The sequence below is a fragment of the Python bivittatus genome, unplaced genomic scaffold (genome assembly GCF_059951505.1).
Source record: "Python bivittatus isolate LINGU-HERP-01145 unplaced genomic scaffold, Pbiv_v1 ctg000370_np1212, whole genome shotgun sequence".
Classification (NCBI taxonomy): domain Eukaryota; kingdom Metazoa; phylum Chordata; class Lepidosauria; order Squamata; family Pythonidae; genus Python; species Python bivittatus.
Window position 1 is genome coordinate 3,318,762 of NW_028277062.1, and position 16,825 is coordinate 3,335,586.

The 16,825-nt window shown below is 64.0% G+C and overlaps 2 protein-coding genes and 1 long non-coding RNA gene across 4 annotated transcripts; 1 reads left to right on the plus strand and 2 right to left on the minus strand.

Annotated features, from left to right (window-relative positions):
• Positions 1-1,984: 1,984 nt before the first annotated feature.
• Positions 1,985-4,497, minus strand: POP7 (POP7 ribonuclease P/MRP subunit). 2 transcript variants are annotated; one of them, XM_088142181.1, is made up of 2 exons: positions 4,318-4,497; positions 1,985-4,146 (listed from the first exon to the last, which is right to left on the minus strand). In XM_088142181.1, the coding sequence occupies exon 2, from the start codon at positions 4,137-4,139 to the stop codon at positions 3,717-3,719; it is 423 nt and encodes a 140-aa protein (XP_087998307.1). In that variant the 5' UTR covers positions 4,140-4,146; positions 4,318-4,497; the 3' UTR covers positions 1,985-3,716. The 2 variants fall into 2 exon arrangements, with proteins under 2 accessions (XP_087998307.1, XP_087998306.1); XM_088142180.1 differs by having other exon boundaries at positions 1,986-4,146; positions 4,324-4,491.
• Positions 4,498-7,611: 3,114 nt separating this feature from the next.
• LOC148215832 (uncharacterized) lies at positions 7,612-9,915 on the plus strand. Its single transcript, XR_015796466.1, has 3 exons — positions 7,612-7,701; positions 7,977-8,093; positions 9,033-9,915. It is a non-coding gene; the product is annotated as an uncharacterized LOC148215832 (long non-coding RNA).
• ACTL6B (actin like 6B) lies at positions 8,158-16,356 on the minus strand. The gene is made up of 14 exons (XM_088142107.1): positions 15,915-16,356; positions 14,776-14,852; positions 14,462-14,627; positions 14,125-14,225; positions 13,937-14,034; positions 13,594-13,688; positions 13,085-13,191; positions 12,589-12,678; positions 12,305-12,366; positions 10,946-11,060; positions 9,965-10,045; positions 9,370-9,465; positions 8,617-8,703; positions 8,158-8,418 (listed from the first exon to the last, which is right to left on the minus strand). The coding sequence occupies exons 1-14, from the start codon at positions 15,937-15,939 to the stop codon at positions 8,338-8,340; spliced, it is 1,281 nt and encodes a 426-aa protein (XP_087998233.1). The 5' UTR covers positions 15,940-16,356; the 3' UTR covers positions 8,158-8,337.
• Between the last annotated feature and the right edge of the window lie 469 nt (positions 16,357-16,825).

Genomic DNA, 16,825 nt, shown 5'->3' on the forward strand with positions numbered 1-16,825 from the left:
GCACCAGGAGTAATTAGGCGCTCGCTCGCTCGCTCACTCACCCACACACCCACCCACGTGCAGGCAGAGCAGCAAACCCCACACCGCCGTGCAGTCTGGTCACACAACCAGCAGCGAACAACTCAAGCGTCTCCATTGTTAGGGCACTTCCGCCCCCAAAGAGGTGATGGAAATACCAGACAGCTGCAGAGTTGATCTGTGTGAAAACATCACACCCCCCCAGGATTGTCCCCAAGCGAGGCTCTGCAGACGCTCCGTCCGAAGGCAGCCTGTCTGGTGCGTACGTGCCCCAAGACCACAGGACGCGGGGGCCCCGGCTCCCAGGCCCCACCTCTCCGCCAAACCCCGTGCGCCCACCCTCCTGCGTGACAGCCCAAAGGCCTCTCCAGGAGACACAGAGCCCCTTCCCTGACGGCACGTCACTCATCACCTAACTTTTGTTATTCCCATTTCACAGATGTAGAACTGAGGCAGGCTATGGCCCTGGTCAGTTTGCCCCTTCATGCTGGGCTGGCCAGATCAGCTGGGGGTTTGAATTCAGCGCCCCTCTATTCACCATGGCCAGCATCTGGGCTAAGTCACTAGTTCTCATGGCCGTCTCAGGCGGCTTCTTTTCTGGGAGAAGAGGACACCCAGCATCTCCCCGTTAAGTGCAACCCGCTGCTTGCCCGGCGACCCCCCCCCCGGAAAGACCCCCGCCCCTCTGGGGTCTGCTTCCTCTGCCCCCTTCGCTGGCAGCTGGCCCAGGCGCAGACGCCTGGCGACAACCCACCCCATCATTCCCCGGGCACCGTCTGGGGGGGAATCTCATCCTTTCTCTGCCCCCCCCCGCGTCTTGCGCCGCTGGGCCGGAGCCAAGGCCGGGGGCCGCTGGGCGCTCATACGTGCCGGCCTGCACTCGCGGAAGCCTTGATCCGCCGACCCGGCGGCCGGCCCGATCGATCCTGGCCACTTCTCCAAACAGCCCGGCTCGCCTGGCGCCAGCGGGAGTGACAGATCAACCAGGCCGGGCGGAGGCGGGCCGGACCTCTGACCCGCGGCCCCGCTGGACGGAGCGCTGCGCTCCCCGGGGGGCGGCCCAGCCGCGGGAGCGACTCCCGCCCGCCGCCACCGCGTCCCGGTCCCGGTGTGCCTGCCCTGCCCTGGCGCCCCAGCAGGCGCCCTCCCGAGCCCCGCTGCCCGGCGGCCCCGCTCTGGCCTGGGGCGCCCCGGACCCTTCAGCCCTCGGCTTGCGTCCCCGCTCGCTGCAGCTCCTCGGGCGGGAAAGGGCTCGCCTTGCCCGTCTCGGTGCGCGAGGCGCGAGCCGCGCTCCCCACGCCAGGCAGAGCGCGAGGCGGGCTCTTCCTCGAGGGGTGCCGCGGAGCTCCCGTCCGCCCGGTGCCCGTGAGCCGCCAGCACGGGAGGGGAGGGGAGGGGAGGGGAGGCGAAGCGCCCCTGGCGCCTGGATCCATGACCGAGGCAGCCACAGGCTCGTGCCGCGGGGGCGCTCTATCAGGTGCACCTCTATACCAGAATGGGGGGTGGGGGCGAAGGATGGAGAATGGGAATCCCACCCCAAGGAGGCCCAAGAGCAGGAGGATCCCTCTGGGCAATCTCTGCTCCCCCACCCATGAGCCCCACCAAACTGGTTCCGGTGGACTGGGGCAAAGGCACCCCGGTGGAGAAGGGGGGGGACAGGGACACGGTGGGACCGGCCAGGCCTCATGGAGTTCTGAAACGATGGGGCCTGAAGGCTTTGGGCCTGGCACAGGAGAGGACTGGGCACAGCCAGCACGCTGCCTCCCCATGCTGGAACTGACAAACCAGGATGCATGGAAGCTCCGCAGGGAATCTCTTCACAACCCTCCATGTGACACCTTCAGGCTGCTCCTGAATTAATCACCCACCCAATTTCACCCGTGTGTGCATGCCTGTGCACTGAGCAGGACGTGTGAACGAGCTATTGTCCTGTACCAGGGTTGAAAACGAATGAAAAAACAAAACCCCAATATTAAAACGCAGGCTATTTTTGCTCCCAAGTCCACCGTATTTATTCTGCATGTCCAGCGACAGCACTTACAGAGAACAGAATGATCTGCCCCAAAGATCCAGCAGACGTGGTGCCAGATGGAGCCCCCACAGTCTCCCCAAGGAGAGTCCATTCAACGGGACGCAGTCGAGAAAGGCCAGGATGTGCAGAGGGCAGAATTCTGGACGGGGGCGGCCCAGGCAGCTTTGGGACCAGCAGGAGACGACAGGCTGGCTTAGGAGAGGCAGGTGTGTGGATCGGCATTCTGAGGAGCTGGGATCCGCAGGCACGCAAACCTTCCCCGTCCCCGTCCCGTGAGAAGCCAAGAGGTGACGGTCTCCCGGCAGGACGTGGAATAAGGGCACGTGGCCGGAAGGCAGACGGTCCTGGCTTTTTCATTTCGCTGCTACCTTAGGCTATTTTATTTCCCCGGAGCTCAAGGTGTCATTCAGAGGTCCCCCTTCCCGTTTCTCTCACGACGACCCTGCAGGGTAGGACAGCTGAGGAGAGACACGGGCTGGGCCTCCCCGGTCCTGGCCCTCCCCCAGAAGTTTGCAAGGACTTCCCCAAGGACAGGAGGAGGACTTGAGTGGGGGTCTTCCGGCAAGTGGCCCCTTTGGAGGAAGGAAAGTCCTCCATTCCTCGTCCCCCCAGCCACGCGATGCTGGGAGGGGCGGAGATGCCAGGGCTGCTCCCAGCCCCCAACCAGCCTCTTATCAGCAGCGGCAGCTCGGACCGGGCAGTGGAAAAACGCTATTTCCAGCCGGCTCAGATAAGCCGCCTCTTCTCACACGCAGCCCGGATGACACGAGGCTCTTGCCCAACAGAGGCCGGCCCAGCCCCTCGGCGCCCCCGCCCCCCAGGAAGACATGGGGGAATTCCCTCCCAAGGCTTTCCGCCACCCACCCTCGGACACGCCGGGCCCAGCTCCCATCCTCCTCGGTCAGCTTCTAGGTCTTCAACGGAAGACGACTGAATCCCCCAGGCCCGCAGGGGTTTCCGGGCAGAGCACGGGGGGATCTTCTGAGCTGCTGGAGGAGGAGGAGAAGGAGGAGGGTTCAAGTTCACTCCGGGTCTCGCAGGGCTGGGACTGACCGGCCGCCCTTTTCAAGGGCATGCCGAGAAAGGGGAACCGGCTTCTCCGCGGCTGCCCCTTTCCCCGCTGCTCGAAGGACTGCCCCCAGGAGAGGCCGGGCGTTTGGGGGCCAAGAAAGAGGCGGGGGCTGCTGGCTCAAGACACAAAACGAGCAGGCTCTGGCGGCGTTTCTCCCCGCTGGGCCGCTTCGCAGCGGCAGCGGCCGCCCCCGCACCTCGGGGGGCGCGGATCCAAGGCCAGCGGAACCGGAGCAGGCCGGGCGGGCCTGTCTCCCCCAAGGCCCGCTGGGCCCCGAGGCTGCCAAGGGCTCCCCTCCAGCTGCTCTTCCTGTTACGGGGCTGCCGCTGCGTCCAGGCCAGCCCCGGAGCGAAGGGGCGACTGCGGGACCTCTCGCCCAGGTCTCTGCCCGGGCAGCAGCCCGGGAGCAGAGGGCGCCGGCCCGGGGCGCATCCGCGGGCCAGGAGGCTGGGCAGGGCGCTTGCCGGCCGGGGCGGAGGGGGAGCGGGAGGGGAGGCGCCCCCGGCCCGGCAAGGCTTTCCGCGCCCGTCTCCGTCGCGGGGCGCCCCCCCAGTCCCCGGCCGCTCGGCGCCGCGCCCGGCCTCCCCGGGGCGGCTACTGCGGGGCGGCGCGCAGCACGCGGATGTGGATGGCGGAGTTGTGGCGCGCGCGGGCCAGCGGCTGCCCGCCCTCGCCGTCGCCGTCGCCGTCGCCGTCGCCCTCCTCGTCGCCCTCGGGCTCGGCCGCGTCGGCCAGGCGCACGGTGGAGGTGTTGGCGGCCAGGCGCAGCGCGCCGCTGCCCGCGGCCTCCAGCTGCAGCGCGATGTTGATGGCGCGGTGGATGGCCAGCCCCAGCCCGTGGATGCAGATCTCGGCGCAGCCGCCGCCGGGCGCCAGCAGCTTCTGGCAGCGGCCCAGCTGCGCCCGGAAGTCCGTCTTCATGTTCACGTAGATGTCGCCGCGGCGGCGCGGCAGGCGGCGCGGCAGGCGGCGGCGCAGCGCGCGCTCCGGCTCGCTCGGCGGGCCCGGCTCGGCCATGGCGGCCCTGCGGGGACACAGGCGGCGGCGGCGTCGGGCGGGCGCGCGCGCGGGGACCCCCGCCCCGCCCCGCCCGGGGGCGACGGGCCGCGCCCCGCCGTCGCCCCCCCCCGCAGGGCCGTTCCCGGCGCTGCGCCTCCCTCCCTCCCGGACGGGCCGCGCCCGCCCCCGCCTCTACCTCTACCTCTGCCTCTGCCTCCGCAGTCCGGGGCCGTCCCGGGCGGCTGCTCCGCTCTGCTGGCTTGGCAAGCCCGGGGACCGCGGCCCCCTCCCCGGCCGCCTCGCCGCTCGCCCTTCCGCCCTTCCGCCGCCGAAACGTGCCCCGCCGGCCGACGCTGACCCGGAAGTCCGGAGCTAAGGGGCCGCTCTGCACTTTTGTCTATCTCCGGGGTCCGGCGCGAGGAGGCGGGTGCGCGTGCGCAGGCGGCTCGGCGGTGCCCCCTGGCGGGGGAAACGCGGCGCTTGATTTCTGCAAAAAGCCGCGGAGCTGCGACTCTCCCTTCCTCGCGCATCCCCGCCAGCGCCTTCCGAGGGCTTGAGTTCGAGGCAGAGTCCTCCTCTTTCCTCCTCACAACAACCCTGCGAGGAGGGATGGCCCAAGAGATGGCCCGGGGGAGCTGTCCAGACGTCTGCGCTGGGGATGATGGGTGCTGTGGTCCCAACAGATCTGGCATTGGTCCCTGTGCTCAAGTGCCCTGTGCTTCAGAAGGGGGCCCCATGTGCGTTTTAACTCTCTCCTGGGCTTAGATCAGTGTTTCTGCCACTTTAAGGAGGGTGGACTTCAACTCCCAGAATTCCCCAGCCAGCCATGGTTGAGAAACACTGGTTCAGATGTTCCCTCGAACGGGCTTGCGGTTGGCCATCCGGCTGTGGTTTGCTTAGCCACAGCTAGTGGCTGAATAAACCCCAGTTGGTTGGTCCAAGCATTGCACTGAGCCATCAGCCCACACTCCACGTTCAGATTCACGCGACACGTGAACCCGGCCACGGGAATTCCCCTGGCTGGCTAGTGCTGCATTGCCTCTGTTTCGCCAGTCGCCCAGAGGACCGGAATGGGCCGAGGGGAGAAATAAATGCGTTTCCGAAGGCGGCCGCTTCCCAGTTCCTTTTTTGAAGAGGCCGACAACAACAGGCTTTGGAGCTGGCCCAGTTCCGACTTGCATCCCAGATGCTGAGCCCCCGTGGCGGCCAAGCTAGCCCTCAGCTGCAGCCGTCCCCTCTTCCGGCCGTGGTCCCCGGGCCAAGAAGCCCCAGGTGGGGGTAATTAGCCAAAGACGGGGCCTTCCTTTCCGTGAAAGGTCTTTTCTCTCCCCTGCCTGCGACACGGGGCCGTGACAGCACAAACACTGCACCCTGCCCGAGGCTGTTCTGAAGCCGATCGAAAGCCGTGTGCCCATGGTGCTCGTCCGCCCGATGTCACGTCCACTTCGGTGCATCCCTGTGGGGTGCCCTGCTTCCTTGCAGCCAGACGTGAAAAGCCGTTCTCCTTTCGCACAGCCAGGCCGAGACCCACTCACTACATGTGCTGGCTCTTGCATTTTTGGCCGCACAGCCAAAGCCTGCGGAGGCTGGGAATGATTGGCCCTGAAGTCCAGCACATGCAGAGACGGCTCCCTAGGGCGGGTTGCCGATCCTTGCACACCCACTCACTGTACTGGGTGCTGCCAACCCGTTTTCTCTTCTCTTCCTGCAAACTCACCCGCCTCCCTTCCTCCCCCCAGTATTTCATGGTGCTCCTGGTCCCGGCTGCCCTTTCCTCCCTGTCTTCATTTGGGTAAGAATCTCTTCCTTCCCCAGAAGAGAATCCAGTGTCTGGCCGGGACACCCCAATCCTCGGGCCAATGCCCCAGCCTGAGCGCGCCCCACAGCCCGACAGCCAAACGCAGCAGTAGCAGCAGCAGCCTTGAGACAGGACAGACCCCTCCTCAGGGGGTGGGGTATCCCAACAGCAGAAGCTCTGCGAGCCGGGCTGGCAGCAGGAAGTGTCTGGGCAGGTGCCAGGGGGTCCTGGATCGCTACTCACCGCAGCCAGCCCCATGTATTTGGGAACTGGGCGAGGGTGGAACGCACAGCTGGGCAAACGGGGCCCAGGAGTTTGGGGGATCAGAGGCCAAACTGCTGAGCCCCCTTCCTTGCTCTTTTGTGTCTGAGCTCCTCCCACCCCCCTTTTAATGATGGCGCTGCTGCACTTTATTTCCATAGTAGTTTTATTATGGCGTTTGTATTTTGGGAGCTGCTTTGGGTGCCTTTGAACAAGAACGGTAGAAAGAAATCCACAGCGACAGAAGGCCACCCTGTGTCCTGCCCTCTCCCTGCTCCTCCGGTGGCAGCGCGGAGGGGTCCACCGGAGCTGGCTTGGGCTGGCTACAGGACGAGGTGGTGGCCCAATCGTTCCGGGTGACATCCTCACCAAAGCCACCAATGATGCCCTGGCAGGAAAGCTCCTCCTGGCCCACCCCTGCCAGGCTGGAAGTGGGGGCACTGCCGGCCGAGCTGGAGGGTGCTCTGCAGCTCGGACTGTGTCTGTCCTGCAGGCCCAACCATTTTGCTGCTGAGCTGGCCAGCATGTCCTGCTGGCTGGGTTGGTCACAATGCCATCAGCCAGCGCTTCCAGCCCTCCTTCTTGGATGGCATCTTCATTCTCGCCCAGAAGTTGCCTCCCTGCCTGGGGGCAATTGCAGGGGTGCTGAACACAAGGGAGTTTGGGGTACCTGTTGGATCCTCCAGGGAAGGTGGCTGGGGGAGGTTGAAATGTGAAAAGGTGGAGGACGGAGGGGCCAGTGTGGCCTATTTTACCTCCATGCACTCCGTGATCTGCACCTGCCTTTCTCTCCAGGGCCACGATTCGTGCTGGAGCTCAAGTATCTGTCCCAGGAGAGCAAAAATGATAATACTATCTGTGAATGCTGCTCAAAGCTTCAGATGGAAGCATTTCCCTCTAGTGGAATCCCAGTTCCAGCCCTGAGGCTGGCCCCTCTCCCCAAACTTCGGTTTGCCCACCTCTCTTCTTCTGTGCCTTTAAAGGGGAGAGCCTGAGAACCAGCTCAGCATGGAGAAGAGATTTCAGGATTTGCCGAGCCAATCAGATGAGACCCAGAATCCCAAAGGGGTCGCCCATGAGAGGTTGACCGAGCCCCTCTCCAGTCTGCTGCACTCCCATAGGAATGAGCCCACAGGGCCTCTTATCCTCCAGCTGGCGTTTGTGCTGATGGGCTTCTGGCAGCCTCCGCTTCTCCGTCAGATTCCCCCAAGCAGAGCTGGTTGAAGGAGCTTGCCGGCTTTCTCCTTCCCAGGACCCAGGCAGCAAGGAAGGGCCCGCCAAACAATGCTGTGGACTTTGTCCCTCTGGGGAGGACTACTGGAGGACACGTGGGTGGGGTGGGCAGAGGAGGGCAGAGGAGGTGGCAGCTGTTGGCTCCCATTGCTTACGGAGAATGAGGCTCTTCAGGGGAGCCCACGGGGCGCAGTCAGAAGCATCAGGGCCCAACCAGGCCTGAGGGCAAGAGCAGACGCTGCCGGGCAGAACTCAGGAGGACCTGCGGTGGGCGCTAACGGCGTGCAGGTACAGAGCAGGCACCCAAACATAGTGCCCCCTGCACCCCAACGAGTGCAGGCAAGTGAGGCAGGGCTGGCCCTCTCGGGGGAAGAGTTTGGCACTTGGGTGCAAGGGGGGAGCTGAGCGAGAGAGCGGTCCGGGCGGAGGGAGCCAATTTCGGATGCTCTCCTGAGGGGGGCATGAGGCCACCGGGAGGGGCTAACATCCTTTAAAATCCCACCCCGACAGAAACAACCTTTCTTTTTTTCTTAAAAACCCCAGACATTTATTATTTTTGCCAGGCCTCCCAAACTAATCGCAACCAGGAGCAATTTTCGGAACTCGAACCCCACTTCACGAAGCCATCCGGGGAGTCAGGAGCGCCACCCGGGCAACACGTGAAGCGGCAGAAGGCGAAGGTGGCAGCGAGGGGGGGAAGGAGGGTCCAAGCACAAGGGCGCGGGGAAGCCCCTTCCCTGGGGTCCCCTGCATTCTCCCAATCTTCATGGGGGGGGCTCTCGGACACAACAGGGCCTGGTGGGAGGAGAGGGAGGGCAGACCAGGGACTGCAGTGGGGAGGGCATTTCGTCACCGAGGCAAAGAAGGGCTGCAGCGTCCCCAGAGATGGCGGTGCAGGGCAGAGGTGGGGGCAGGACGGCAGGCTCAGGGGCACTTCCTCTCCACGCACTGCTTGCCCCCCTCTTCGTACTCCTGCTTGGAAATCCACATTTGCTGAAAGGTGCCCTGGAAGAGGCAGTAGGCGGTGAGAGGCCGAGCAGCCCCGCCAACCTCGCCCCCCCCCCAGCCCCTGCCTGCCCCCAGCAGCCCCCTGGGCTGATGCCCGCTTCCTTGGGCAACGATCTCCAGACCTCACCTTCCGGACAGCCCCAACTCCCACCCTCCCGCTGCCCCCTCAGTTTCCCACCCTCGCCCCCGACTCACTAGAGAAGCCAAGATGGAGCCACCGATCCAAGGGCTGAACCGTCGTTCCATGGTGCTGTTGCTGGCGATGAGCTTCAGGCGCATGCTCTGTGGGGCGGAGAGGAGAGGGTCAAAGTGCTGGGGGACAACTCTGAATCTGTGGGGTGCCCCGAGGAACTGCCACTCTGATTGCGCATCCTGTCTCCCCAGGAAGTGCGATTATTTTCTGTTTTGATGGACTGATGTTAGGAAACAGAATACCCCTTGCCGGAGGAGAGCCGTGTTAGTCTGTGGCAGCCAAAAATCAGGAGGAGTCTGGTGGCCCCTTTTCCCACGCACCAATTTTATTCAAAGGGAGAAGATCTGGTGAGCTCGGTGCGTCAGAAAAGGGGCTTACCCGAATGCTCCTTCAAAGCCAAATTCTTTCGCACTCGCAGCCAGGAATTCCAGAAGAATTTGTTGTCCACCCACCGGGCGAGCTGCCTCTGAGCTACAAAGGGGAGAACCTCCCTGCCTGCGCTTGGGGCTGCAGAGACACACGTGTGGCGACTGGCAAGGAGCACCCAGCCTTCCACGTGAAAGCGGAACGGGGTCTTCCATTTTCCCTACCGGGAGTCCACTGTGGGGCCAGCGAGAGGAAGGCTGCCCGCTGTGCTTGCGCAGAGGGGCCAGGCTGGATAAAAGGAGCCGTGAAACCCACATCCCGGCGCCCTCTCGTGTCCCTCGCCCTCTCACACGGTTGCCCGCCCGCCCGCCCGGACGCGTGGCTCTCACCGGTGGGGTCTTCTGAGACAGTTCCCGGTTCAGCCGATCCGTGAAGCCCTGGAGCAGAGTGTTTCCCCCCGTGACGATGACGCTGCCATACAAGCCCTGCGGAAGGGGGTCCAAGGGGGCAGGAGTCCAAACAGCCGAGGCTTTTTCTCTCTTCCAGCCTCTCCGCGGGGCCTCCCTTTCTCCCTCCCTTCCCACCAGCCCACTCAGGGGCCTTTCAGAGACTCCTGAGGCTTCCCGCTCAGCTGCCCCCAAGGAGTCCTCCCAAAGCTCCAAGATCCGGCAGAGTCTTTATCTAGGAGCCCTCGTCCTCGGGATGAAAACGTGGAAGCGTTCCAGCTGCCCCTCAGGGGCCCCGGACGGAGGAGTCCAGGAGCCCCCTTTCCACCTGACACGTTTCCCCCAGGGGAGGCGCTTTTGGGACCCGCAGCGGCTCCCTCCTTGGGGGCGCAGAGGGGCTGGGTGTGTGGAGGGTTCAGTGTGCTGGGGAACGCAGACAGCAGGGCCAGGGAGCTGGACTCGGCCAGGGGCTTTTGGGGGGCTTGGCCAGGGTGCACCTCTTGGGTGGGGAGGGGGAAACGGGAAGAGGGGGACTCACCGGGCGGATGTCGATGTCGCACATCCCAATACTCGTGGTGACCACGTGGCCCACGCCCAGCATGGTGTTCCCAGAGAGGCCCTGAGACAGGGGAGGGCTTGTGTCAGCCAGAGTTCAAGCGTGCAAAGCAAAATGGTAGTGATGTACAAGTCTTGCACCCCCACACCCCCAGACTGTAATTTCATGGTTACAATAGGGGCAATAAACTGGGGAGAAAATCAGGAGGGACGTTAGCAGGAGAGGGTCCAGGGCCAGCCCTGGGCACATCTGAAAGAGGGCAGGTGTAGACTAGATCTGCAGGGCCGCCGGGCGTACAAGCAGAGGGGAAGCGCCTATTTGAAGGTAACCCCCAGTTCAAGCCTGTCCCTCTCCTCCAGGGGCCAGGGCTGTGTTTGGAGATGGGGGCTGAGCCCAGCCAACCTTCTGGGGGTCTCCTTCCATCCCTATCCTTAACCCTAACAGCCTCCCAAAAGGCCTTGATCTGGGGTGCTGGGGCCCCCGGCCTGTCCATCACAAGGGGGACTCCCCAACCTTTTCACCCGGAGTGAAGAAGCATGATCAGCCACGGACAGTGGCCTGCGCAGAAGTCCACTGAGGCAGGAAAAAGCGCGGTCCTGTCCACGTAGCTGCCCTGCTTGTGCCTAGACACTCACACTGAGCGGGGCTGGGCTCACACAACCCTTCAAATCCTCAGCGGGGTTGAGACATAATGCAGCAGCCACGTCCACATATTGCACAGCGCCCAAAGGCCTGGTTTGCCCCATGTGTGCTGAGAGATGGGCCTCCATGGCTCCCCGGTCTGGCTGAGCCTCCTCTAGCACACGGGCGACCTGGCTCCCGCACGCCCAGCGGGCCTGGCACTTCCCACCTCTCCGGATGCCCCTGGAAAGGCAATGCCGCAGGGCAGGTCCAGGCGGGCCCTTGCCACAGCAGCCGAGGCAGGAGCTCACCAGCCTCCTCTCTGCCCCCAGCCCCACTCACCTTCACGTTGGAGGGATCAAAAAGCCCCTCCGGGATTCGCAGCCGCTCCGCCCCGTAGTCCGTATTGTAGCCGTTGGGCATTTCGTAGTGGACTGTAGGCATCTGCGCGGCCACCCTGCTCCAAACAAGTGGGAAGAACAGAGAAGGGGCCAGGCCTGGGTGGGCGAGGACAGGGCAGGAGTCTTCCGTCCACCCTCTTCATTGACCCCTTCCTTGCTGGAAAGGGCGGCCTTGGAAGAGGCACCGATGCCCGCCCTGCCGTCCCGAACTGGCACAGAGCTGCCCCTGCCCCCTGCTTTGGGGGCCACGGACCCCACCCCACCCCACGATCCCTGCCCTCTGGATCCCCATGGTGGTGCCCAGGGACACCCTTGTCCCAGCGAGGCTTCCTTGGCTCCCGCCCGGCTCCAGGTCCCACGTAGCTTCCTTTCCTTTCTTACAACTCTTGCAGTGGAAAGCTGCGAAATGCCCCAGCAGCTGCCAAGCCCCAAGACTCGTTCCTCTCCGGGGACGCAAGTGGGGCAAGCAAATAGGGGTCAAGGGGTGCTGAGGGGGGGGGAATGTCCTGGCGGGCGGAAAGGGGCGGAGAGCAACGCCCCGTTCGCCTTCGGGCCGATGGCAGCCACTTGGGGAGAGAGTCAAGGGTCGAGGCCACTCGGTGGGAAGGACAGCTGTCCTGCAGGCAGAGGCCCCAAGGACCGTCCCCTGCCCCCCCGCCGGTCAGCTGAGTCGAGGCACTTCCTCTGGTCCCGCTCCTCTTTTTCCTCTCGCAACCCAGTTTCGTTTCTGTGCCCCTGCTGCATCCAGGGGCACAACGCGATGCCCCCCACGGTACCCGTCTCTTTCGGTTTGCCGCATTGGGTTCTGTCTTCAGACCCTATCCTAGACATGGGCTCCGGGCTCCAGCAGGGACGTTCTGCCACTTCAGGCAAGGGAAGGGAGCTTGAACTTGTATAATCCTGGCTGATGAGCTCCTTTTGAAGTTCAACATTCAGAGAAGGTTTTTTTCCTTCTGCAGCCACTCAAGGGGCCGGAGAGGTCAGGGGCAGGGGTGACTCTGGGCCGGTCACTCTCAGCCCAACCTACCTTACAGGGCTGTTTTTCTGGGGAGGACACCCCTGAGCTCTCACAGGAAAAGCGGGAAGTAGACTGTGGCCTTTTTCATCCTATCGTGATGGCTGCTCCCAGAATTCCCAGGCAGCACAGCTGGAAGAGGGGGATTCTGGGAGATGCAGTCGCAACCCATCAGGGGGCAGCCAGCAGGTTGGCAAGGCTGGGCCAAGGGAAGCCCAAGACGTACCCCCCTTGGCTCCTGTGAGGCCCCCCTCCTCCCCACCACCCAAGCAGCCTGGTACTCACTGCTCGTCATATGGAGAATCTGAAACTTGCAGGACGGAGGCCTGGAAGTCTTGTATAACCTCCTGTTGGAGTTGGCGGGGACAGAGGGAGGTCAGCGTACCAAGGGCCTGCACAGAAGCCCCCACCCCCAACCCCCTCCCTGCCCAGGAACAAGCCTTGACCCGAACGAATCAGCCAACCGCCACACTTGAAGCCTCCCCGGGCAGCACCCTCTGGCATCTACCAGCCGTTGCCAGTTCGGGTGTCCCCCGTGCCTCCCCGGTCCCCAAGCCCCCTGGGCTCACGTTGCACACGTAGCTGTGCCAGGACTTGCTGACTTGGGGCAGCTTCTCCTTCTTCTTCCAGTTGGGGGGGGCTCCTTCACGCACTGCCTCCTGAGGCAAGGGAAGGAAGAGGTGAAGCCTCGCAGGCCGTGGGGACTCCCCGCTGCCAATCCCCTCTTGGCCCAGCTGTCTGTAGCTGACGGCACTCTGCAGCCCCCCCCCCCCGACTCCAGCTCCCTTGAGCGCCAGGCAGGTGCCGGCATGGGAGTCCCATGGCCTCCCCGTCCAGAGCAGGTGAAGTCTGGTGGAGGAAGTAGCTTTGTTCCACCTTGCTTTTCATCGCCTCCAATTAGCACCGTGGAACAAGAGAGGGCAGTTCTGAGCCGCCCAGCCACCTCCGGAGGCCTCTGCTTCTCCGGCTCCTCCCAGGAGCAGCGCCTGCTGAATGCCCAGCACCTGCGTGGCCGCCGGGATCCATAGCTCTGGGCTGTGGCGGAATGGGAAAGGGCAGAACTACCTTGGCCGCAATCATGTACGGTGGAACAATTTCGATATTCATCTCTTGGAAGAGTTCACGGCACTGCATGGAGATGAAGTCGCCGGCCAGTGGCGATTTCACGATCCCTGCAACCGGGCAGAAGAGGGAGGGAGGAGGGGGGTCCTGCGTCCCATGAATGTCTCATTTTTCTCCCTTGCAGCATCTTCTTCTGAACCCACAGAACAACACACACGCCCTGCATGGTTTGGACCGTCCAAACCCAAGAAATGCTCTGGTCTTCATCCTGCCTCTAAGAGAACCGGTTCATCCCCCTGGATTTGCACGGAAGCCCCTCGCTGCAAAGGGCGTCCGAGGCCGGGCCAAGCACAACTGGGGCCCAGTTCCTCTCCCTCAAGGGGGTTTTCCTCTCAGAGGGCCCTGGTGCGCTGGCACTCCCCCCAGCACCTTGGCACCAGAGATAGTGGCCCTAACAATAATAGGGACCTGCATCTAAGCCCAATTCTCTCTCCAAAGAAGGTGAACCCAACCTTGCTGGAGGATGTACCCATCGTGGACCGGGATGGCTGTGGTGTGCGTTGCCCCACTGTCAAGGACGAGGCCGGTGCTGCGCCCATTGGCAAAACTGGTGAAGCAAAGTCAAGGGTTTGGCAAGGCAGAGGTCCTGAAACGGGAGGTTGGAGTGGGGGGAGAGGAAGCTGTATCCCCCTCCCCAGCCAGGCCCTTTTCCTATCAACACCGACACTCCTAGGCTGCAGGAGGGGTAACGGACCCCCGGTTAACCATCTGGATCGTTGCAATTCGGGACCGAGGGAGGAGGACGCCATCCCTCCCCTCGGAGGCTTCTGGGAAAGAGCAGCGCCAAGAGGATACGCCGTGAGAACCGCCGTCTTGCACAGGAAGAAAGCAGGGATGCTGTAGTGCTCGAACATCAGCTCCGTCAGCTTCTCCCGCTTGGCCCGCGTGTTCCACTGTGGGGAGGGGAGGGGCAGGGGGTCAGGAGAGGGGTAGCAGCCTCCTGCCGGAGAAGGAGGGCGTGGGGATGCCCCCAGGATACCTACTGGGGCCTCTGACATGAGGACAGGGTGGAGGTTGGGCTCCGATTTGATGTGCTTGTTGTAAGTGTGATCCAGGATGGCTTGAAAGCAGCCCCAGTCTTCAACTGAGGGGGAAGGAGAAAGGGGGGCTAATAAAGGCGAAGGAGGGGCTGGCTGCTCCGCATCGCTGGGGCAGCCTTCCTGAGTGCTGCCTGCCACTCCAGGGCCCTCGAGGCACGCCCCCCTCAGTGGGCCCAGGGCAGGAGAGGGCTGGGGGCTCAGGGCTCCTGGCCCAGCAGCCTGGCCGGGAGGTTTTCGATTCCCTGCCCGGGGCGCCAGCCCCTCCCCACCCCCGGCGTACTCATCCCGTTCTTGAGGGGCGAGATGATCTCCGTGTTCTCCCGCGGCACGTGCAGGGAGTTGGTGTCGATGTAATACACCTTCCCGGATTTGGTCTCCTTGTCCCCATCCAGTTCCACGGCCGCCTCGTCGTGGGAGAGCAAGCCCACCGTCGTGGGGAAGTCCGCCTGCAAGCAGACCAGTCGCCGTGGGGCAGGAACGGCCCGGACCAGCCCTGGCCCACGCATGGTGGGCCTGATCCTCTGCAAAGGAGTGACCCGGGGGGAGGCTGCCAAGTAGACCCCCGGCTGAGAGGGGGAGAGGTCTGGGCCCTACCTTTGGGCAGTCTTCTCCCGCATAGCCGGCCCGCACGGAGAAGGAGCCGATGTCAAAGACCAGGGCCCCAACCTCGTCTGCGAAGGAAGGCAGCAGAGACAGGAACGGCCATTGGCACGGGGTGGGGAGGGGGCAAGCAGTGGGGGGAGGGGGGAGCGGCCCCCCTTTGCTCCTGTTTCGGCCCAAAGGGAGATATTTTAATCTGCATTTCAACATCTCCAGGTCATCCAAGGGCTTAATTTACTGAAGTGCCCCGAGGTCTTCTGGACCCAAGTTGTTGCTGGTCGGGGTCTGGATTTAAGGATAGAGGAAGGCAGCTTGGAGAAGCGTGACCCCTTTGCTGGGGACGCCCAAGCAGAGCAGTGTTTCTCAACCTTGGCCACTTTGAGATGCGTGGACTTCGACTCCCAGAGTGGCTCCCCATGGCTGGCTGGGGAATTCTGGGAGTCGAAGTCCACGCATCTCAAAGTGGCCAAGGTTGAGAAACGGTGAAGCAGAGGCTGGCCAGCTGCCTCCTGCGGAGGCTGCGATTCGGATCCCCGGACTGAACAGGGGGATGGACTGGATAGCCTCAAGGGTCCCTTCCAGCTCAAAGAGTCCGTCATTTACATTCTGCATCGTATCAACGTCTTTGGCTGCTGACTGTTCAGGAAGCTGCCTGCAAAAGGGACCGGAGAGGAACGGCCGGAACGGGCCCGTGAACGTGAGGATCCAGAGAGGAGCGCCTTCCCCGGGGGAGGAACCGCTGCTTCTACCGATGCCTCCTTAGAGGCGGCCGACCGGCAGGATGGAAGCGGGCCAGGATCCCTCCCCACGGACGAGAAGAGAGCCCCGGTTTCTTTGCCGAGCAGCGTCCGGTGAGGCAGCTCAAGGAGGTGAGCCAAGCCGCACGCAGCAAGGAAGGGGAGGACCTTCGACGCCTCCTTGACTGCCCGGCGGTTGGGTTTCACCCCGGGCCGAATTTCGGCCACAGCAGCCTCACCCCGGGGGGCCAGCGAGGTGGCATACTTCGAGGCGCCGGCTGTCGGATGCCCCGGACCGCCTCTGCCCGCTTCCCGAGCCAGCCTAGCCGAGGGCGGCAGGGCACGCGGCTGGCCGAGACCGAGCCTCGGGGGAGCGGGAGCGCAGCCCGGCCCTACCTCCTCCGTAGACCCCTCCGCTCATCCCGCTCCGGATGCAGTGCCAGTGCCCGCCGCAATTCGCCCGGGGGGGGTGTGCCAGTCTCGCCGGGGCGGCTGTCACGCGGCGGAGCGCGGGCCGGGGCTTCAGCACCTGGGCCGGTGGACAGCAGCCTGGGGAGGGGGCTGCCGAAGGAGAGGGAGGGGAAGATGGAGGGGGCTGGGCGGGAGGCCCGCATCTCGGCCAATCGGGGCTCCCCACCCCTCCCCAGCAGGGCCCCTGATTGGCTGCCTTCGGAGACAATGCGGGGAAGAGAAGCGGCGCATTCTTAAAGGGGCCCGGGCGGTGGGGGCGGCAGGGACGACGCGGGGGGAACCGGGCGCCCCCCGCTTTAGACCGCGGCGGCGTTTATATAGGTCACTTCTACGTATCGCGAATGGAGCGGCCATGGCATAAATGGCCGGGCGTTTCGTTTAGCCTTCCCCAAGCTGGCGCGCGCCCCCCCGCAGCCCCAGTCCCCGTCCCCTCCACGCGAGTGCCGGGTTGAGAGGGGCTGGCTTCAGCCCGGGCCTGGCACCAGAGCCACGCGCTGATTTGTGCTCGCCCTCCAGACCGGGGGGCGAGGGGTGCAGAGCAATTTAAAAAGAGGCAGAGGCGGGGAGGGAGGAGGCTGTCCCTCTGAGCTCGTGCAGAGTGAATTCCTCGCACCGCCTCAGCCTCCCCGCGTGCGAGACGAGGGCACGTCTTCACGACCGGCGACAAGAATTCAGTCGGAGGTTGAACCGCCTCTTCGGGAAGCGAGCGCGCCATCCGCCGCGGGGAAGGCGGGCCCAGCGTCCCGTCGTGGTCGCCGTTCTGCCCACAGACGCGGCTTTCCGAAAGGCACGCTAGCCCCCTTCCTGCCCCCAGCGTTTAGGCCCTTTTAAAGCAA